Source organism: Asterias amurensis, chromosome 7 (genome assembly GCF_032118995.1).
Source record: "Asterias amurensis chromosome 7, ASM3211899v1".
NCBI lineage: Eukaryota > Metazoa > Echinodermata > Asteroidea > Forcipulatida > Asteriidae > Asterias > Asterias amurensis.
This window is the reverse complement of record NC_092654.1, coordinates 15,723,804-15,744,819: the sequence shown is the minus strand read 5'-3', so window position 1 is coordinate 15,744,819 and position 21,016 is coordinate 15,723,804. Positions and strand designations below refer to the sequence as shown.

The window sequence follows — 21,016 nt, the reverse complement described above, 5'->3', positions numbered from 1 at the left end:
CATTTGGGTCATAAACCTCAAAGTACAATAATTCGAAAAGAGGTAATAAGATTTGCAATTGGCCATAATATCAGCAGCCATCAGCCGAAACCATGGAGAGAAATGGATAGTGCAACTTGTCAGGTAAACTTCTCTACTCTACAGTTAGAAATAGAACACTTCACGTTAAGTAGAGAACATACTTTATTTGTGTTTTATTGATACTCAGTGAACAATTAACTTTGGTATGTTTTCGTCAAAAATAGTACTACTACTACTAGTTATATTTTTTTAAGTGAAACTTTTGTTGCTTGGCAAGTTTTGCCCTCAGTCCTTACTCTTGAGAGTCTTGTGACTCAGTCAGTCAGTCAGTCATGTCAGTGAGTGTGTAGTGTGTGGCAAGTCTACTCCTAGAACTATTTCGGTTTCGTCCGGCTATCGTCTCCGTTACGGGAGACGATAGCCGGACGAAACCGAAATAGTTCTAGGAGTATGGCAAGTCATGCTAGTCACTCATGCTAGTGTGAGTGTGAGAGTGAGACTCTGGCATATGTCTGGTGTTGTGCTGGAGTGACTGAAGGTTGTTGTTTTGAATGTCAGACAACTCGACGGTTGAGTTGAGACAACTCGATGGTTGAGACAACCTTGACGGTTGAGACAACTCGATGGTTGAGACAACTCTACGGTTGAGACAACTCGACTCAACGGTTGATGAGACAACTTGACAGTTGACAACTACATTCGACGGTTCAGACAACTCAACGGTTGACAGTGACACAACTTGACTCGACGGTTGAGACAACTCGACTGTTGACACAACTCGACTCACGACAACTCAACTAGGCGGTTGAGACAACTCGACTGTTGACACAACTCGACTCGAGACAACTCAACTCGACGGTTGAGACAACTCAACTGTTGACACAACTCGACTCAAGACAACTCAACTTGACGGTTGAGACAACTCGATTATCTGTTCAGACAAAGTCTTTCAATATTGAAAAGGCAAAGGCAAGTAATGAAAAAGAGACGGAAATGTTTTTTCGAAAGGAGTGGCACATAATATAATGGATTAAGAACACCATAGGTACTGGAGATCGACTGTTCAACCGTCGACTTGTCTTGGTCATTCGTCGAGTTGTCTCAAGTCAAAGTCAAGTTTTCTGATGCGTTGAGTTGTCCGAAAGATCGAGTTGTCTGACAGTAGTTGCGATAACGTAACCCTCAGTGTCGGCAGGAGGGTTACGTTATCGCATATAGTCGACAGATGAGTTGTCTGAAACTGAACACAGTAAGTTACACCTGAAGTGAACTGCAACTGAGCGTCGGGAAAAGTTTCTGTAAACGTAAACGTAAACGATATCCCTTTTTGTAAAAATGAGTGAAAAGGTGGTGGCGCCATTCGGAAAGTTATCCGAGCGTCGTTCTCGAGGAGGGTCGAGTAGTAGTTTCAGTGTTCACAGCAATTTGGTCTTGTCAATTAAACATCGAAGGTGAAGCCACATGTGTGTTACCTTCTCCCCCATCATGGAGATATGGCACTTGATTTACATGGACACCCACTGTCTGTGTTTTTTCAATTTGGATACAACAATACAATTACAATTCTTTTCATCAAAAATAATAAAAATCATTGCAAAATTCAGTGCATTTCAGGTCCTCATTTTATAATGAATCATTTTAAATGGTGTGTGGCTGGCGGATTTCGACATATCCCCAGGCCCAATTTCATGGCGCTTGCGGAAGCAGGGACTTCTGCATCACGTCAAGTGTATTTCTTCAGAATAGTAGGAAATTTTGGCTTGTGCGTGTATTCTCCATGTTACCAACACTGAATACTATTACTAACTAACTAGGCATTCTTTGCAAGTGTAGAAACTCGGCGCTGAAAATCCACCCATCAAAGAAGATACGCACACGGTGTTACCCCAAAACTCAATACATTGTTTACCCACGAAGGTATTTTTAACTCGACATGCAATGCCTCAAAATAATACACAATACTCAGGACAAGTAAAAAAACCAAAATGTTGCATAATGTTGCTAATTGTTTTATCATGAATAAAGTCAAAACTAGTTACTTTACTACCTTGATTTCTTTTGCAGATAAACCAGCAAGTAAAAAACAGTAGCTGTAAGTTAATTATGTAAAGGCTTGAAACTAGTTGGTGATAAACCATAGACCCACCCCCAGTGACCCACCATCAGTGACCACCATGGGAACGGGGAGTTCATTTCAACGTGATGAAGACGGGGATATATCGGACAGCAATCCCGGAGTCATTAAACGGATTCCCATTGAGCTTAAACCTAGGAGAACCCTCGGTGGGACATTACGCTCTGTCGGCTCATTTGGAAGGCGTCCCAAAGGTTTGTTGAAATATTGACATCATTAGAAGGGGGAGAACTGGACCCAGTAACTGGGGTGCTACTCCTTTTTTTGAAATTTTTCAGTATCGATAATGACAAATTTCGGAAAAAAAAATTTCGGACAACCCTACATGTATGTACCGACACCTCATATTCCGACATCCCTATGTTCTGACACCCCTATGTTTCGCCACCCCTTTGTTCTGACACCTCTTGTGTTTTTTCCTAATCTTAACCCACCACTATTCCCTAAACCAAACCCTAGTGTGTAAATCATAAAAGGGATTTTAGAAACAAGGTTGTCGGAACATAGGGGTGTCGAAATTTTGATTCGGACCGATTTGAACCAATGACCTTGTGATTAATGTTTCGGTGCTCTACCAACTGTGCTCGATGTAGAGCGCTGGCACAGTAGTCCGATGCTGGTCGGTTCGAATCCCGCTTTCCTCAATTTTTTTTTGTGCAACCCCAAATTTTTTAAAATTTACCCAGTCTGTTTCCCTTGCGGTTTTTACTTAAATTTCCCAAAGTGCTGATTTTACAATCAGCTAAGATTCAGCTTAAGATGAGTTTTCAGTGAGTATTACCATAGCAATTTGTATTGTGACATCACACTTGACTAAGATTGTTTCAGATTAATCTTGGCTCTTTTGTAAAATCGGCTCCAGAGCTTGGTACTGGTGACTGAGGCCGCTCGGCCACGACACACCTTAAAATGAACATTGCCTTGCCCTCTCAAAGATGAAATTCCATGCCTGTTAGGAATTAAAGGGTGTACACGTTTGGTAATTACTCAAAACAAATATTAACTTAAAAACTGACTTGGTAAAGGGCATCGGAGAGCTGTTGATAGTACAAAACATTGAGGGATACGACTTCCTCTGAAGTACTGTAGTTTTGGGAAAGTGGTAATTTATCACGAAAATATTACAAGACTTCTAGCTACGAAGTCTTTTATTTCTATCTGAAAGCACAGAAATTCGTCCAACAAGGGTGTTTTTTCTTTCATCATTTTCTCGCAACTTAGATGACCGATAGAGCCCAAATCTTCACAGGTTTGTTATTTTATGCTTATGATGGGATACACCAAGTGAGAACACTGGTCTTTGACAATTACCAAAGGTGTACAGTGCCTTCAAGATGAATTGGATTGGTTTTATTTATTGCAGGGGTCAGCCTTAGGTCGGCCATGTCAGTTGATATGGATAGCTCAGAAGGAGATAAGATACGCCGTGAGTTTGAGATGTACAAGATTGGCAAACAGAACGAGATGAGTGATCTCATCAAGAAGGAGAAGAAATTAGAAAGCGAGAATCGACGACTACGTGCAGAGCTCCAGGTGAGATCTTTTGTATTCATTTATCATGTAAATAACTCTTCTTTTTTTTTTTGGTGTTTTGTTTCTTCTTTTTTATACCTGTTCCCTTGTGTATGTAGCTTTATGAGTTTTTAAAATTGTTATATTTCTATTCTTTGTATGTAATGCATCCGCATTTCGGCTTTTTGGCCGCCATGTTTGCATTAATGCATTTGTAATAACCAATAAAAAATAAAACATCTGCTTAGCAGATTTCTGAAAACCCATTCACATTAGTTTCTTTGTTGGGAGTTTTTGTGATCTGTACATATCTAGAGCTAAAATTTGGGGGAAATATCCACAAGCCTGCACAGGGCTTGTCATAGCTCAAAATTTGTACTGGACCAGAATTTATTTTAAAAGACCAGAATTAAAATAAGTTGAACAAGCACTAAGAAGAAGATCTATGTCACGAATCCTTCGATGCTCAACAGAATAGAAAGCTATTAATCACAATCATCACCAACTTTCTTTCCATAAAGATATTGCACAATGAGGTGCCAGAGCCAACTATGATTTAATTGAAAAACAATTGAAAGCAATTTTCCTCAGAGGTGAGAGGCACCTTTGTGAGGAAAATGTCAATTTGCATTGGAGCTTTGCAAAGTTGCACCACAGCATAAGTACAGGGCACTACAGCAATTGCTGTGGGTAGGTGCCATGGGTTATCTCGTAGCCTGCACTACTGGTAATATTGATAACGGGGAAGTTATGGCGGTTTCCAGAAAATTATCAAAATCCAAACCTGCAGCAAGTTTTTTTTTTTTTTTTTTTTTTCCTTTAGTATTGTAAATAAAAGAACTGAAGAAAAAAAAATTAGAAGAAAAAAGTTTTGTTAATACATTCTATAGTTGAAAATCATCTTGCTTGACAAATTATAGCCCCATATGTCATTAAAGCCTGACTTTAAAAAAATACTTGTTTTTACAATTTGACAGGCAATGCAGAAAACTTGCAATAAACTTAGGCAGGAACGTGATATGGCTCTAGATGCAGAATACCAAGCATTAGAAAGAGCAGCAACCTTTGAGCAAGACCGGAATAAAGTCCAGCGTCAATTTAAGGTGAGTTTGTAGATCAGTGTTGAGTTGGGTATTTCATTGTTCACAGAATGAAAACAACAAATATTTATTGGTTCTTCAGAAATGTTAAATTTTTTAACCGAGCAGTCATTTCGATAATTGTGAAGACAATTTAACATACTCTGTTTATAATAATGGTGTACAACAGACTTGTATTTTATACTATATTATATACTTGATCTCTGTTGAAATCTATAAGCCAAGTTGCAAATATTTAACGCACATGTGGGTAAGCTTATCACCTTATATGAGAAAACAGTCTTGAACTTGTGGTAGTTTACAGCTAAATTGAGAAATACAAATTTTATTTGTGGGTACATGTAGATAACTTTTGTGCTTAAATTTAATGAGCCTCAAAAATAAAATTTAATTTTCAGATTTTTCGAGAGACTAAGGAGAGTGAGATTCGAGATTTGTTGAAGGCAAGAAGTCATCTTGAAGCCACACTTCATATGAATGGTCATGAATCAACCATGAATGACCAGAACTGTGTCGGCAATTCACTAGATCCAGGTAGGCTGAGGGTTTAAGAACTTCATATTGAAGGAATATTACAGATTTGGCTGACAAAACAGTTGCTGGCAGTGTAAGCACTTTATGTAATCCACCATATATACATAAACTGACAAACCTGTAGAAGTTTGAGATTGATCGGCCATCTGGGTCACGAGAAAATATGTTTAATCAATTAATTTTAAGTAACTGTTCTCCTCCCTATAGGAGTGTACAGTACTTCTCCCTCTCAGTTTTTCTGTGTAAGATTTAGGCATTTTAAATAGTAATGTAATGTTTTACTCCAAATTTTTAACTATGTAACTGTTCATGTAATTCTGCTGCTGGCAGCAAATTGAATAGAATTTTAATAAACCATTGAAGAAATGAATGAAAAAACACTTAAACATTTCGCATGACAATGATGCAAATAAAAAATGAATAAACCGCTCACTGAGAGATAAACTCCAAACAACGAAATATTTGAAGGGATATTTTCAACTATTATCATCATTAGACCGTGTAAGTCTTATGTAAATCTGTGATCTTCACAATATTTTTCTCTTGCCAATTCTGTAATATTTCTTTAACAGAGTTAAAGTTTGCGCTCCTTAGAGTTAAAGTTTGCCTGTCAAATTTGAGTATGTAGCAAACAAACAATGCACTGACTGTTGGTTGCATGGCCATTTAAAAAATTTGCTTGGTATGCCATGTTTTTACCAAGCAATCTTTGTTTCCTTGCATGATTTTAAAATTCGCAGAACGGCTTGGGTATTATAGACCCATTGCAAAACATGCAGTGCGCATACACGTGCGTCTCCTGTCCGACATTTCAGGGGGTCAAAATATGCACAAAAGGATGGTACCTTTGTTTACATGGGCATTTGTGCGTAAACACGTGTACCAACCTTTTGTGCACATTTTGCCCCTTAAAATGTGGGACAGGAAATGCGCAAGTATGCGTGCTGCGCATTGTACAATGGTTTCTATATGTATTTTTATACAAAGCAAGAAAGTAAATTGTTCGTCATGTTTTGATCTTCCCTTGTAGGTAACTCCTATCCAGGTGACTGGTGGACAGCTTTAGAAAGTGAGCCCTCGCTTGGCAGCATGTCACAATTGCAGACATTACCACGAGGTCATGAAATCTCACCTAATCTCACAGATATTGACAGTACCTTCACAAGTCTCAATAGAGGTAAAGCATAAAAGTCCTTATATTTAATTTATGAATAAAATACATTGGCTCTCTTCTTCAGTGTCAGTTATTGAGACTAATTTTTTTATTTTTTATTTAATTTTTAATTTTTATGCAAGTCGCCAGACACACAAGGCCGGAAGGCCACTTCAAGGTGTGGGCTACAATTATTTTTTGTCCAGAGGCCGTTGCCACCTTCTCCTAGGGCTGAAACAGGGTTACCCCTTTTACAGTGTATACGGATGTAGGCTTGGGTATCATCAGTCCGAAGCCTGGCCGGTAGAGCATAAAGCACTACCTCCCCAACTTTACGTATCTAGTGTCACGACCGGGATTCAAACCCACCCTCTGCTGATCAAACACCAGAGGTTGAATCCGGTGCTCTTAACCGCTCGGCCATGACACGCCCCTCAAATAATAATAATTATAATTATATTCAGTTCTTATATAGCACTTTATCACACCCCTACTAGGGGCAGATATAGAAGCACTCAGTGTTTATTCCTGCAAGGTATGTGGAGCTATGTATTGATGTATGAGACCTATTCCTTTATAGCACAATGTAATGGTTTACAAAGTGCAGTGGCGCAATATGCTGCCGATTAGACCAGGAACACCGGGCAAGCCCCTTCTCTTTACGAAAAGTGCACCTAGGGTTCTTTTTCGTGCATTACACAACACACTGGACCTATGGCTTGAGTTTGTTTTGAGTTGAGAAGTAAGGAAGTGGTGCAGATGTGATAGTAGTTCCAACTAGTGTAAGATCTAATGTGCAGTGCTGCTAACTCTCCCTGATTCTGCAGAAAGGTTCCTGAAAATAAACCAATCTTTTTATATTCTGATGAACAAATTTGAAAATCTCCTGTTTTATGGAAACTTTTTTTTCCTAATGTGTTGAATGTAATTCTAAGTATCTCCCTGATTGTTGTCCAAAAATCTCCCTGATTGGAAGGTGCAAATGATGGCAGTTCGGACTATGGATGTCAGCATAGTACATAGTAGGCCTACATGTGTGGCAAGGATCAAGATTTTGTTACCAATATCATTGGAAACTGATTTCAATGCAAATGACCAAGCTGACATGATGTTAAGCTGACATGAGTCCCAGTCGTGACACCTGCGTCCTTAAGCAAGACACTTGACCATGATTGGTTTGAAAGTTGGGGAGGTAGTGCTTTCTGCTCTACCCGCCAGGCTTCTGATGGATGATACCCAAGCCTACATCTGTATGGACTGTAAAGGGGTAACCCTGTTTCAGCCCCAAGACCCAAGAGTAGGTGGCAACGGCCCCTGGAAAAATATTTGTTTTTAGCCGCCCACATTAAAGTGGCCTTCAGGCCTTGTGGCCTTTTGTCTTAAAAAAGAAAAGTAAAAAAGAAAAAAAACCAATAGTCGGCCAGAAAACAAATTTTTATTCTACCAACGCTTTGTGCCATATATTTATTTACCTGATCAGTGTCTCTCATTTGGTCAAAGGTATTATTTCATTTCATGTTTTGGATTTGTACTCAAATTGATTATCAATTAAATCATATTTTGGATCTTTCGAGTAACTAACAAACACTCAGTTGACTTTTCCAAACATTTTATAAGTTTAATTAGTTGGAAATGCCTAGACTGTCTATTAAGAAAGATTCTCAGATTGATTAATTCCTGTGACTATAATTTTGTTTTATTTTTAGGTGAAGAAAGTCCAGAATCTGTAGTTGCCTGGAATCAAGTGATGCTGAGTCTACCGCAGAGCTCACAGTACAATCTAATCAGAGTGTATGTCTCTGCCCCACAGAACATGCAGAAGGAAGTGGACATAATGAAAAAGGTGAGCCCAATGATAGCTTGTTTTATTTAAAATCGCTTCAAAAACATGAGAGTCAACTGTGCACTTTTTGCAGTTGATGTTGAAAAGTCTTGATTCATACCAGATATGTGATGTATCATAGAGGTATACATATATAAGAACTTGAGGGCGCACTGGTGATACTGCGTGCACAAACGCGACAGGACTGTAAGGAGACAATGGCGCCATTTTGTAAAGATGAATGCACGCGTGGTAAATGTACGTTGAAATGTGAAACTACACGGTGTATGAAAAACACAAGCTATATGCTTTGTTTTTTTTCAACTTACAAAATAGCCGCATGCCGGGCCGCCTAACTACATGTAGACCAGTGCGCCCTCTAGTTCTTATATATAACTCTATGGATGGTGTCTTACCAGGGCCCAATTTCATAGAGCTGCTAAGCACAAAAATTTGCTAAGCATGAAATTTCTTCCTTGATAAAAACAGGATTACTAACCAAATTTCAATTTTTGCATATTCCGTGTTACTGGTGTCCAGCTGTTGTTTGCTCATCCTGAAAATCACGGTAAAAATTGGTTGGTAATCCTGTTGGGGTGGCATGGTTGGCGTGTGTGTAAGGCGCTCGCCTCTCACCAAGGTGACCCCGGTTCGATTCCCGGACGGGGCCATATGTGAGTTGAGTTGTGCGTTGGTTCTCTGCTGCGCCACGAGGGTTTTCCAGGGAAAAATCAAACACTTTCGATCTTGGCTGTGCTCCGTGGTCATAATAGGTTGATGTGGCTGGCAGCCAAAGGCGCCCTTGCATGCCTGCTTCTCGAACACGTTGTAGCCGCGTCCTTCGCAATTCAGCTCTTAGCTGCGAGTAAGGATGATTAGCCCCCCAAATTATTATAATTATTATTTTTGTCAAGGAAGAAATTTCATGCTAAGCAAATTTTCGTGCTTAGCAGCTCTATGAAATTGGGCCCTGGAATGTTACCTGCAGGGATGAGCAATTTCAGACTTTTAGCCGAGTTCAGACTTGAAAGCCCGGTAAACAAAAAAATGTTGTTCCTGGTAAATTGCACCACAGCACCTTGTAAACCATTACGTGTGCTTTGTAAATGAATAAGTCTCATTAAAAACCGAAGCTCCACAATATCTTGCAGGCAAATACTGAATATTGAAGCGCCTTGAGTGTCACTTGAGTGACGGATATGAGCGATGTATTTAAGAAGCCGTAATTTTTATTATTATTGTTTCCCTGTTGACCCCCTTGTGATCTTCGTTGAATTTGAATAAAGGCCCTGGACACCTTTGGTAATTGTCTAAGACCAGTCTTCTCACTTGGTGTGTTCTGTAAAATCCAAATAAAATAACAAACCTGTGAAAAATTGAACTCAATTGGTCATCGAAGTTGTGAGACAACAATGGAAGAAAAAACACCCTTGTTGCACAAGTTGTGTGCTTTCAGATCCTTGAATTTTATTCAAGACCTCAGCTGAGGTTCTGAATGCAATTCAAAAAATTTAGTGAGAAACGACTTCTTTCTCAAAAACTATGTTTCTCACAATGTTTTAAATACTATCAACAGCTCTCAATTGCTTGTTACCAAGTAAGTTGTTATGCTCACAATTATTATAAGTAATTTCAAATAGTGTTCAGTACCGTTAATATATTTGATGATGTAATATAGTGACCAGTAATGCATTCTTTTGACGTAGGAGTTTGAACCTAAACTGAGAGATCTATGCGAGATGGAAGGACGTTTTTTCCTGATGGTCCATTTACCAGTCTCAGAAAGTACAATCAACACATACTCTGATGAGGAACTGCTCAAGGCTCATGCTATACATAAAAGACTCGTCCAGGATTGCAGTATTTTTCTAGCCTTCTTCGAAGAACAAACAAATCTGTAAGAATCCAATTCATATCGGGGCCCAATTGAAACAAACCCGTTAAGCAGAAAATTCTTGCTTATGAAATGCTTTTGCAAAGCAAGAAACGAGCGGGGTACCAGTCGCAGCAATGGTGACTGTATGGTATTCAGGCTGGTAAACTATTTTTGCTAAGCAAAATTTGATTGTGCTAAGCCAGATTTTGTGCTTACAGGCTAGATGAAATAAGGTCTTATCCTTATGCTGCTAAGATGCATCAGAATCAGTGCCTTTAAGCAGAGTTTTGTAATTGATGTGTTATAAAATGCATATGGTTAGAAATATGTTTTAAAAGTAGAGTATAATGATCCACACAATATCCTTCAAAATTGGCTGGTTTTCCTTACACGTCGTAAACTAATGCAGCACACCATTTTTGGAGTCAAATTTTTTACTCCAGCAAATGGTCGACCGTGTTAGTTGAAGGTTAAAGGGAAACCCGTGCAATTTCGAGGCATATTTGTGTTGATCATTATATTCTACTTATAAAACATCTTTCTAACCAAGCATTTGGTAACAAACAGTTTTAAACACTTTTCATTGACCAACTTGCCCAATCCAAGGAAACGTGTCCCTTTAACCAACCGCTATTCATTTTTGATTATTTTGTAGTCTTGCACCAGTGTGTATTAAGCATTGTATACTCATTACTTTCCCAAATTCTGTGAACAAAAATCCACAGGCAAATCACCCGGTAGGATTCGAACCCTTGTCCTTTGCATTGCTAGAGCAGATGTCTTACCACTAGACCACAGAGCTAGCCTGGTGGTAAGAGGCAGTTTCAATCCTTGGTGTTAGCAGCGGGCACCACACTGATTTAATAGATGTTAGTTATTCGTCTACATACGTAGAAATAGGACAATTGGACTTGAAATTGTTACAAACTAATGAGGTTTTATTAATTTTTGGTTTTTACCCATATACACCGATGTATGTAGCACTGTATACTCAGTACTTTCCTGAGTTCTGTGAAAAAAATCACAGGCATTTTACTTGGGTGGGATTCGAACCCACGACCTTTGCAGTTCTAGAGCAGTGTCATACCAACTAGACCACCGAGATTGCCCGGTAGCTAGAGGCAGTTCGAATCCTATGTTTTAGCAGCAGGTACTGCAAATGATTTAATAGATGTTAGGTTTTGATAATGAGGTTTTGATGTCGTGTTTTTTTAATGTTTAGGTTTACTTGCGATGAGTTTGAACTAGGTCATTTGAATGACCCAGGTGCTAGGTCAGCAATCTTCTGCTTCAGAAACCCAATCTATAAAGGGTAAGTACAAAATGGTACTTAGTTTACATTGACACTATGGCCCAATTTCATAGAGCTGCTTAACGGCTGATTTCTTTGCTAAATGTCCGATTTCTATTTCATAGCGATGGTAACCGTAAGCACAGGAAACGCATGCCTTCCGGTGCTTATACTTCACGAAAATGAATGACATCACAATACATATCCATGGTGAATGTCCGTGGTGAATGTCCGTTAAGTAGTGCTAAATTGGGCCCATGTGATTTCCTGCTTCCAGTGAGAAAGAATTTTTTCCTGATCAAAACAAGATCTGGGACCTCTCATAATTATCATCTGTAGTGAACAGGCTAATTGAAATGTTGAGACAAATCATTGTTATTTAAAGTGAAGATGGTTATTGCAGAAGAATCGTTCATTGTTTTGAGTGGTTAAGAGCATCGAATTCAAGTTCTGATGATAAGTCACCGGAGTGTGGGTTCGAATCCCGGTCGTGACACTTGTGTCCTTGAGCAAGATACTTTACTATAATTGCTTCTCTTCACCCAGGGGTATAAATGGGTACCTGCGAGGGTAGAGGTTTATATTGTGAATGAAAAAGCCTTCGGAGCGCCACGGCAGCTTGGGGCTGTATACTCCCCCATAGGGAGCTGAGAAAGATTAAAGGGATGTTATTGGCCCAATGACCAGGGGACTAATGTAAAGCGCATTAATACGGTTTATTGTGAAATGCGCTATATAAGAAGTTGTTATTATTATTAAGAAATTGTTATTATTTTTATTATTGTCTGTGTCCTTACTACTTTGACTGCAGGTCTAAACCAAACCAAGGAGAGGCGAAAGACTTAAAGAATCGAGTAAATAAGACGGGATGTGCAAAGATTATCTCTAATTATAACGAACCTCATGAAGGTGTAGAACAGGCATTTGCAGAACTGAAAAGAACAGTGCAATTGGTAAGTCATGATTTACATTATTAGAAGAGTTTGAGACGGTGGTATCAGGTCTTAAACGTTCGTTTAAAGCCGGCAGGTTTGAGGCTGTGCAAGTTCCTTTATTGCAGGACCTTCTACCCTGAAAGGTTCTAAACAAGCCTTCATGACCTAGTCACCACTCTTTATTCCCATTCATAAACACCTTTTTTTTTTAAAGCATAAAAATCGATCTCATGCTCCGTCTCGTGTAGCTTCAAAATGCATGCCATGCTACTCAACCACTGTACGTACATACGCACTTATTATTAATTGCCAGTGTATTTATTGCATTATGCAAAAATTAGCGCCAAGTGTACAGCTTTTACGCCACTTTCTGTTAAACACTTCTAGCCGTGTTTATATCGCCCGTTTAGACACCCCCACCTGACGTGCTTTCCACCAATAGGAATAGCGTACTGTATTTATGAATAATAATTATAATCCCTATTGGATTACATTACAGGAGTTGGGAGTAGATACTTACGTAGAACCAGAGATGAAGTATGCTCAGACAGAGCTTGATATGACATATGAAGAGCTGTGTGCGGGATGCCAATGGGATATGCACGGTGATGGGGAACAACGAGAAATGTTTCAAACTGCTTCCGTTTCTACATGTGAACTGGGATTTGAAAAGGTAAGATGTTAGAGGATTTGCTGTTTGTTTTTTGTCTATTGTACATGTAGGCTATATTTATTTGGTTTGCAGTAAGTACATATGGTGTGACCGCAAACCAAATATATATTGATACCTCACCATGCAATGCCTCAAATCATCTATAGACTGTTTTCTACAAGTCTTGGCTTACTCTAACAGCCTCATGCACTCGCTCCTCTCATGTACATTCCTTGTGATTGATATATTATTTGCTATAAAACTATATTCATTGTATGATTTTGCTTTGGTAAACATTTCTATATTCTGATATTCTCATATTGAATTATTTTCAAAATAGAGTATGGAATCAACAGCACATTGAATTGAATTAAATTGAATTGAATTGAATTGAATTGAATTGAATTGAGGAAGTCTAAATATTATGCCGGGAAATTTTAGAAATAGATTTGTGTTGTTGATATGTGTTGGTTGAAATGAAACAGGGCAGTGAGGCAATAGATAACCACAAAGAGACTGTTTGTCTGAGTAGGGAGAAACTGTTGATGAGGCGCCTTCAGATCAAACCCCAACTCTCAACTTCCAAGAAGGAAATAACAAATAACTTGTTGTCTTTGCCTTATCCTTTTCCCCACAGATGTTCGCTTTTTGTAGTCTTCCTCAGTCACAAATTAGTTGCTGTTTCTTCCTCTTTCTACCTTTGTCTTCATCCTTTTTGTTCCCAACCTTTTGTAGTCAATCAGGCCCCTTCTCTCCAATTCCCCCCTCCCCATGTCTCCTTATTCATTGTTTACGCCTTGATATTTCTGTTGCTTTTTGCCCCTCTTCTCTATTCATCTATTTCCACTTGACTGCTTCTGTTGCACTTGTATGGGTGTGTTTGTTTGTGTAATACTAATAATTGTATTAATATTTTATTTTTATTTCGAAACTGCAACAAACCCCATAACCCTGGGGAGGAGGGTAACATCAGTTTAATAATAAATAAAAATTAGTGAGGAAGTCGTACGGAAAGCTGCAAGTGTTTACTTAGAACAAAAACATTCAATGGGAAACTTTACACTATCTGCCATTCACCAAGAGAGGGCGCTCTTCACCAGGTAATGTCAACAACTTAGGAATAGGAGAAGCATGAGTGACGGTCACTGACAGCAAATACCATGTGTTTTGCGTGTTTTTGATTTTGTATTTAGATTTAGCCAAACTGTATTTTGTTTTTCATAACACAATGCCAGCATAAACCGCACTGTTCTGGAACAGGACGTACTGGACACGAGTTCCCCTATGATAACAAGCGGTGTGCATGAGGTTTTGGGAGTGTTTCTTCTAGGGTAATTAGCAAAAATTCCAAAATGCTGACCTACAAAAAAATTGAGAAGAAATCTGAAGTTTAGTGTATGACAATGTATCTGATTTAGTTTTCAAGAGGTTGAGAGACTTCTAAATATTTTTTGAGTATTTTTGAATTTGTAGCATTTACCATTGTTTGGTATAGGAGTTGTGCACCCTTACCTGGTAGGTCTGCTGCCCTCTAGTGGCAGAGCTTTCGAAAAGTCTCCCATTGGTTGAGCCTTATCACACAGAGAGATCACCTTTTAAAACGGTCAATAAAAATACATATTTGGCGACGCAATTAATTATAGCTTCATCAGGATGGTCTATCAAAAACATAAATCTATCTTCCATACCAAGAATTTCAAAGTCTTGTATTGATTGTATAAATCAACATAATATAAACCAACATAATATTCCTAATCAAGTTTGATGTCTGTGTAATTGATATCTAGCACTATGAGAGATTGAATGAACACGTTGCAGCAGCAGGACCTTTGCCTCCTTTTCTTGTGAGCGGGATACCTGGCTCGGGTAAATCACTCCTCGTTGCTAAATGGATAGCACTGCATCAGAGAAGATCGCCGGATAGTCTGGTGCTCTATCACTTTGTTGGGAGTCCTGCGTCATGCAGCGCCAATGCTGTCAGTATTGTTCGAAGACTAACTGCACTGGTAAGGAATTTATGATGACATTTAAACAATAATCCAACACTGCAAACAAGTGAAATTCATTTAAACTTTGAAGACAAATAGCTTCTGTAAATTTTTTTGTGATACTTAAACTTTTTGATTGTGCTCCTTAACTTGAATCCTCGCTGCTGATTGGTCAACAGCTGTGAGATATTGAACAAAAACTAGATTCATAGGAAAATATTGTCACAGAATATAATCACGAGGTTGAATCTGGACTATTCCATTTCACAAGGCAAAGCTGAGTGAGATGGAAAAGCCAGATTTCACTGAGTTATTACAGGTAGCTTAGGTATTGTAATTATAAATAAGGCAAATAACCTGAATGGGATTCAAACCCTTCATCTTTGCCATGCTAGTAGAGCAGGTGTCTTAGCAACTACCATCAAGGGTGCATTACCCGTATGGACTGTAAAAGGGGTAACCCTGTTTCAGCCCTAGGAGTAGGTGGCAACGGCCTCTGGAATAAAATAATTGTAGGCCACACCTTGAAGTGGCCTTCAGGCCTTGTGTGTCTGCCGACTTGCATAAAAAAATAAAAAAATAAAAAAATAAAAAATTGAGTAATGGTAAAACCAAATAACATTATTTTATTTATCAAGATGCAAATTTAACATATGAACATTATTGTGTGTTGCCGGATCTACTGAGAGACACCTTTCCCATCACGATAGGAATATTTCTACCATTCGTATCTGCAGAGGGCCTTATCGTTATAATGCAATAGTTTTATGTATTGATCATGACGTTTTGATATTATTGCAGTTGATGCAGTATGTGACATCCCCACCAGTATTAACCTGTGAACCTACTCGACTCATTGAAGAGTTTCCTCAATGGCTAGAGCGAGTTTCATCGCGATTACCGGGTGGTATTATACTTGTCATTGATTCACTGGATAAAATACAGGTAAGCACCGCCAAACAATGCTTTTTTATTTTGGGAGTCAAATGTTTTTGTGTGTGATTTTGTGCAAAATTTTGCCTCCTGAAATGGTGGACGGGATATACACAGGTAAAGTCCGGTTCAAACTTACTGCGAATGCGAATGCGAAGCGAATTTTGACATCACAGGGATGGATTTCACAGAGTTTAAGACTAGTCTTATCTTGAGTAAAGACGAGTAACTTAGGCAGGCCATGCCATTTTGATATCTCCTAGGACTAGTCATAAGTTATGGCTAGTCCTTACTCTTTGTGAAATCGACCCCAGGGCTGTTTTCACAGCAAATATTTCGCAGCGGTTGAGCACAAATCAGCTGTTAAGTATTATTTGTTGTGAATTTGTGACGTAAAAATTTGTACCCCTCTCGCATTCGCAGGAAGTATGAACCGGGCTCAAGTGTGTCGCAAATTGTGCCTTGGGTCTACATGTATATGAGAGAGATTGGCTGTTGCTAGCTTGGTGATTAGACATGTATATCCCATTGAGGGGACCTTGCAGAGTTCCCTGGTTAAAAAGATCATCCACACTAACATTCAAACAAAGCATAGAGTTGTGATGAATACACCATTATCACCTTACTGCCATCTTGGTTGTGATCATTGTATCCAACAACAGCATAGAATGCGAATATTCATTGTACAAAAAGGAACCAGACTATTTTTTACTTCCAGCCTCGGTTTGGTTGTATGAGTTGAATGGTAGAAAATTCAAGATGGCCGCACCATGATATAGGTCTATTGATGTTTTTCCTTTTTTTCTTTTCTTAGAATGCTGAATGTCATTTACAGTGGTTGCTTGATCCTCTGCCTGTCGATACCAGAATTATTGTGACTGCTAATCCTGATAACTGTCTCCCAGCTTGGAGGTAAGATCTTCTGGGGATTGGTTATAGGTGTCCACGGTTTTTTGAAAGATCATTTCTGGGTAAATTGAGAGTGCTTTTCCCATGTCAAAGTTTCAAAGGCATGCTAGGTATGCATGTGAATATAACATGTCAAATCTGGTCAGGTTGGTGTAGTGGTGTCTTGCCTTGCCTTCCCCCAGTTCGAATCCCATCGGGGGGCACTATGTGACTACATGGGTTTTCCCTACTTGACTACATGGGTTTTCCCTGGAATAATTCTCTGGGGTTTCCCCCCCCCCCACATCTTAATCTGAAATTTCTTCAACATCTTCTCTTCTGGTTTGGCTCTAAGGCCGTGTCCGAAATGACGACTTCGGCTACAGCTACGTCTAGATCAGCGTGTCTACCAGTGTTGAAGAATAGGCAGACGCGTAGCTGTAGCCGAAGTCGCCGTTTCGGACACGGCCTAATTAGAGCGTTGAGAATAACTATCCAGATCCAGGTCTCAGCCTCGTTTTCATTTTTTTTTCTCCATTTTATTGGCAAAACAGCTTATCTTTATTCTTGCTTTTCACAAAATGTAATTTTTTGAGTTGGGCTGTTTTGTCATGGAAGGGCCGCTATGTATTTAAAACCAGTAGATGCACATTATGGGCCGCAGGACATGTGCTTTTGTGTGCACTAATATGTCTTTAGCTAATGTAGATAGCTGAATCTTCCTTCCTTGTCTTCACTTCATGGAGTTCTTGGCTATTTATATAATAATATAATATCAAAGTCTTATATAGCGCACGTATCTACCAAACAAGGTACTCAAGGCGCTGAGTATATACAAACTTACAGAGAGATAGGTAATTGCAGTGATGAGTTTTGAGACCCAATTGTTTAGCACCTTGTAAGGGTTTACAAGGTGCTACGGCGCATACAGCAGCCACAGCCAGGAACACCGGGGCGGACCCCTCCTCTTTTCGATAAGTGCACTGGGTTCTTTTTACATGTGTTACACAACACATGGGACCAACAGCTTTACATCCCATCTGAAGGACAAAGCATAAGTGTCTTGCTTAAGGACACAAGTGTCACGTGTGGGGATTCGAACCCACACTCTGCTGATCAGAAACACCAGAGTTTGAATTCGGTTCTCTTTACTGCTCGACTGCGACACTTTGACACTATTATAGTGATTAAGTTCGCTTATCTGGGAGTCCTTAGCTTCACAACCAGAACAAAGGAATTAAAATGAAACAAAAAGATCAATACGTCATTATCTTATAATACTAGGTCTTGGTTGACTCTTCATTTGGAACCCCTCGGTACCCGTCACGCTAAGGAACTACTCCACTCCCTCAACCAAGAGAGAAACTTCCCGTTGACCAGCGAGCAAGAGGTTCTGACCCTATCGCACTGTCGTACCCCTGCAACACGCCTTCCTCTGTACCTCACGGTCCTTATTGACGAGCTGACGCACTGCGGTGGAGGGAGAGTGACCGATACTACACTGGACATGTGTTTACAGCATGCCGATACTGTAGAGATGTATAGATACATATTGGAATCATTAGAAGACCAACATGAGGACAGTAAATGTAGAGGAATAATCAAGAGGGTAAGCTCAATTCAAGTTAGATACGGGAATGATATTCTTCCATCTTAAGTCTGATTTCCTTTTTTTTTTAATTTTATATTTGACTCAATTGGTCATCGTAGTTGCATGAGAATAATAAAAGAAAAACAGGCTTCAGGCCTGAAGTCTTTTAATATTTGAGTGAGAAATAACCTCTTTCTCAAAGCTATGTTACCTCAGAGGGAGCCGTTTCTCGCAATGTTTTATACTATCAACAGCTCTCCATTGCTCTTTACCAAGTCAGTTTTTAAGCTAACAATTATTTCATACAAATAATGTATGATGTTACTTGGGACACGGGTTTGGTCACAGACAGCTTGGCCACGACACTCTAAATACTGTTCTCTTCATTGCCTTCCCTGCTCCCTCTTTCTGTCAGTTATTTGTGTTTTTTATTTCTCAGATATGTCAGCTGGTGTATGTATCTCGTAACGGTGTATCAGAATGGGAGTTATTTAAGTTACTTCCTGATCTGACTTGGGTGATATGGGCACCGCTATGCTACGACCTCCAGGATCGGCATGTCTTAACATTCAGAGCTGGTGCATTGCTTTTTGCCTATGAACAGGTACGAAGGTGTAGATTATTTTTTGGTTTATCTGGGAGTTTGCAACTATGCTTTTGTTTGTGTGTATTGATGTATGCCTTTGCCCGTTTATTGATATTCATTGTTTGTATTTGATGCATGCTTTTATCAGCTTATGCATATTATGCTTTTGTGTGTGTGTATTGTAAACTTTGTCGAACCTTTGTAAATTTTATGGAGTCAACTTTTTTAATTTTCTTTTATTCTAATAAAATAAACCATTAATAATAATATATAAAATGAATATAATTTTTTTTATCCTTTGGACAGTTTAATTAGCACTGTATACTCAGTTATACTTTCCTGATGCTAACCTTTTGGTGGTCTACTGTATGAAAATGAATGAAGTAACAATGTAAATCCCTGGTGAACGCTTTTAAGCTGGCCACCAAATTGTCTTTCTAACCTGGGAAATACGCTTACGCTTATGATATCCAAATTTGTCTGTTAAAGTTTGCACGAAAATTTGCTAACCATTAAGGAAATTGGCCCCAGTGCTATGAAGTTGGCCCCAGTGCTGGAAACACTAGCAGGCAAAATGTAAAAAGGCTTTTGTACCCAATGGATGCTAATAGAATTTTGTGTGCAGCAAGTATGTACTTTATGAATATAAAATCCTTATCATCTCATTTTACGGTATTTTTTTAATTTATGTTTTAACCTTTCTTGTATGCCCTTTATTTGTATGTGTATTTGTAATATTTTTATTGCTGTTTGTATTATATATTTTGTTATTTCAAAATATTGTTGTGCTCTTTCATCTTTAGGATCAGCTGGAGAGGAGAGTCTCGAGACTATGTTTCTTTTTAGGCAATCCTTCGGGCTCCAGCTGTTTCTTTTTTCTTCCTCTGTATTTAAAGGCAGTGGACACTATTGGTAATTGTCAAAGACCAGTCTTCTCACTTGGTGTATCTCAACACATGCATAAAATAACCAAACTGTAAAAATTTTAGCTCAATTGGTCATCAAAGTTGCGAGATAATAATAAAAGGAAAAAACACCTTGTCACACGAAGTTGTGTGCTTTCAGATGCTTGATTTCGAGACCTCAAGTTCTAAATCTGAGGTCTCATGGAAAATTACTTCTTTTTTGAAAATTACGTTACTTCAGAGGGAGCCGTTTCACACAATGTTTTATACTATCAACCTCTCCCCATTACTCATTACCAAGTAAGGTTTTATGCTAATAATATTTTGAGCAATTACCAATAGTGTCCAGTGCCTTTAAATTGTTCGTTGCTGTATCTTTGAATGTTTTTATCTGTTGTTTATTAACGTACTTTTTATCTACCGAGAAATAAAAAATATCACTATTAATACTCCTTCAGGTACAAGAGGCCGTTCAGCTGAGTTACTGTATGGGTGTAAATGAGCAAGACCTTGTAGCTACCACTCATCATCTCATCTCATATTACTCAAAGAATCTCAAGTAAGTGGACTTAATATAATAGTAACAATTGAGATACACCAAGTGAGAAGACTGGTCTTTGACAATTACCAATAGTGTCTTGTGTCTTTAAAGGGTGTATGTAACTTTTGTAGGACAAAAAACACAATGTCCACAGATTTACACGAAACTTATCCAGTTTGAAGATAATGATAGTAGAAAGCTTCCCTGAAAATATTACGTGCTGAGGTGCTGTAGTTTTTGGGAAATGAGTAAAACAATGTCATGAAAATAATTTTCGTCTCATGAGACGAATATTATTTTAAGTATTTACAAACAGATTTTCATGACATTGTTTTACTCATTTCTCAAAAACTACAGCACCTCAGTAAGTAATATTTGAAGGGAAGCTTTCCACTATCATTATCTTCAAACCCTGTAAGTTTAATGTAAATCTATGGACATTTTGAAAAGGTACCCAAATCCTTTAATAATAATAAGATTAATAAATTTGATAAAGCGCTGGTATCTAGAAAACTATTCACTATAATAGGACCAAGGGAAAAATTAATGTGAGG

General features: G+C 38.7%; 1 protein-coding gene across 1 annotated transcript in view; it reads left to right on the top strand.

Moving 5' to 3' along the window:
* Window positions 1–78: 78 nt before the first annotated feature.
* LOC139939332 (nephrocystin-3-like) overlaps window positions 79–21,016 on the top strand; it is a 29,664-nt gene continuing 8,726 nt past the window's right edge. The window contains exons 1-17 of the mRNA XM_071935119.1: window positions 79–123; window positions 2,086–2,349; window positions 3,519–3,688; window positions 4,645–4,770; window positions 5,166–5,301; window positions 6,332–6,478; window positions 8,161–8,297; window positions 9,983–10,173; window positions 11,375–11,464; window positions 12,255–12,396; window positions 12,878–13,051; window positions 14,818–15,036; window positions 15,820–15,963; window positions 16,766–16,863; window positions 18,124–18,448; window positions 18,870–19,034; window positions 20,380–20,480. Of these exons, the coding sequence (XP_071791220.1) occupies window positions 2,196–2,349; window positions 3,519–3,688; window positions 4,645–4,770; window positions 5,166–5,301; window positions 6,332–6,478; window positions 8,161–8,297; window positions 9,983–10,173; window positions 11,375–11,464; window positions 12,255–12,396; window positions 12,878–13,051; window positions 14,818–15,036; window positions 15,820–15,963; window positions 16,766–16,863; window positions 18,124–18,448; window positions 18,870–19,034; window positions 20,380–20,480 (2,519 nt within the window). The 5' untranslated portion in view covers window positions 79–123; window positions 2,086–2,195. The remainder of the gene's footprint in view (window positions 124–2,085; window positions 2,350–3,518; window positions 3,689–4,644; window positions 4,771–5,165; window positions 5,302–6,331; window positions 6,479–8,160; window positions 8,298–9,982; window positions 10,174–11,374; window positions 11,465–12,254; window positions 12,397–12,877; window positions 13,052–14,817; window positions 15,037–15,819; window positions 15,964–16,765; window positions 16,864–18,123; window positions 18,449–18,869; window positions 19,035–20,379; window positions 20,481–21,016) is intronic.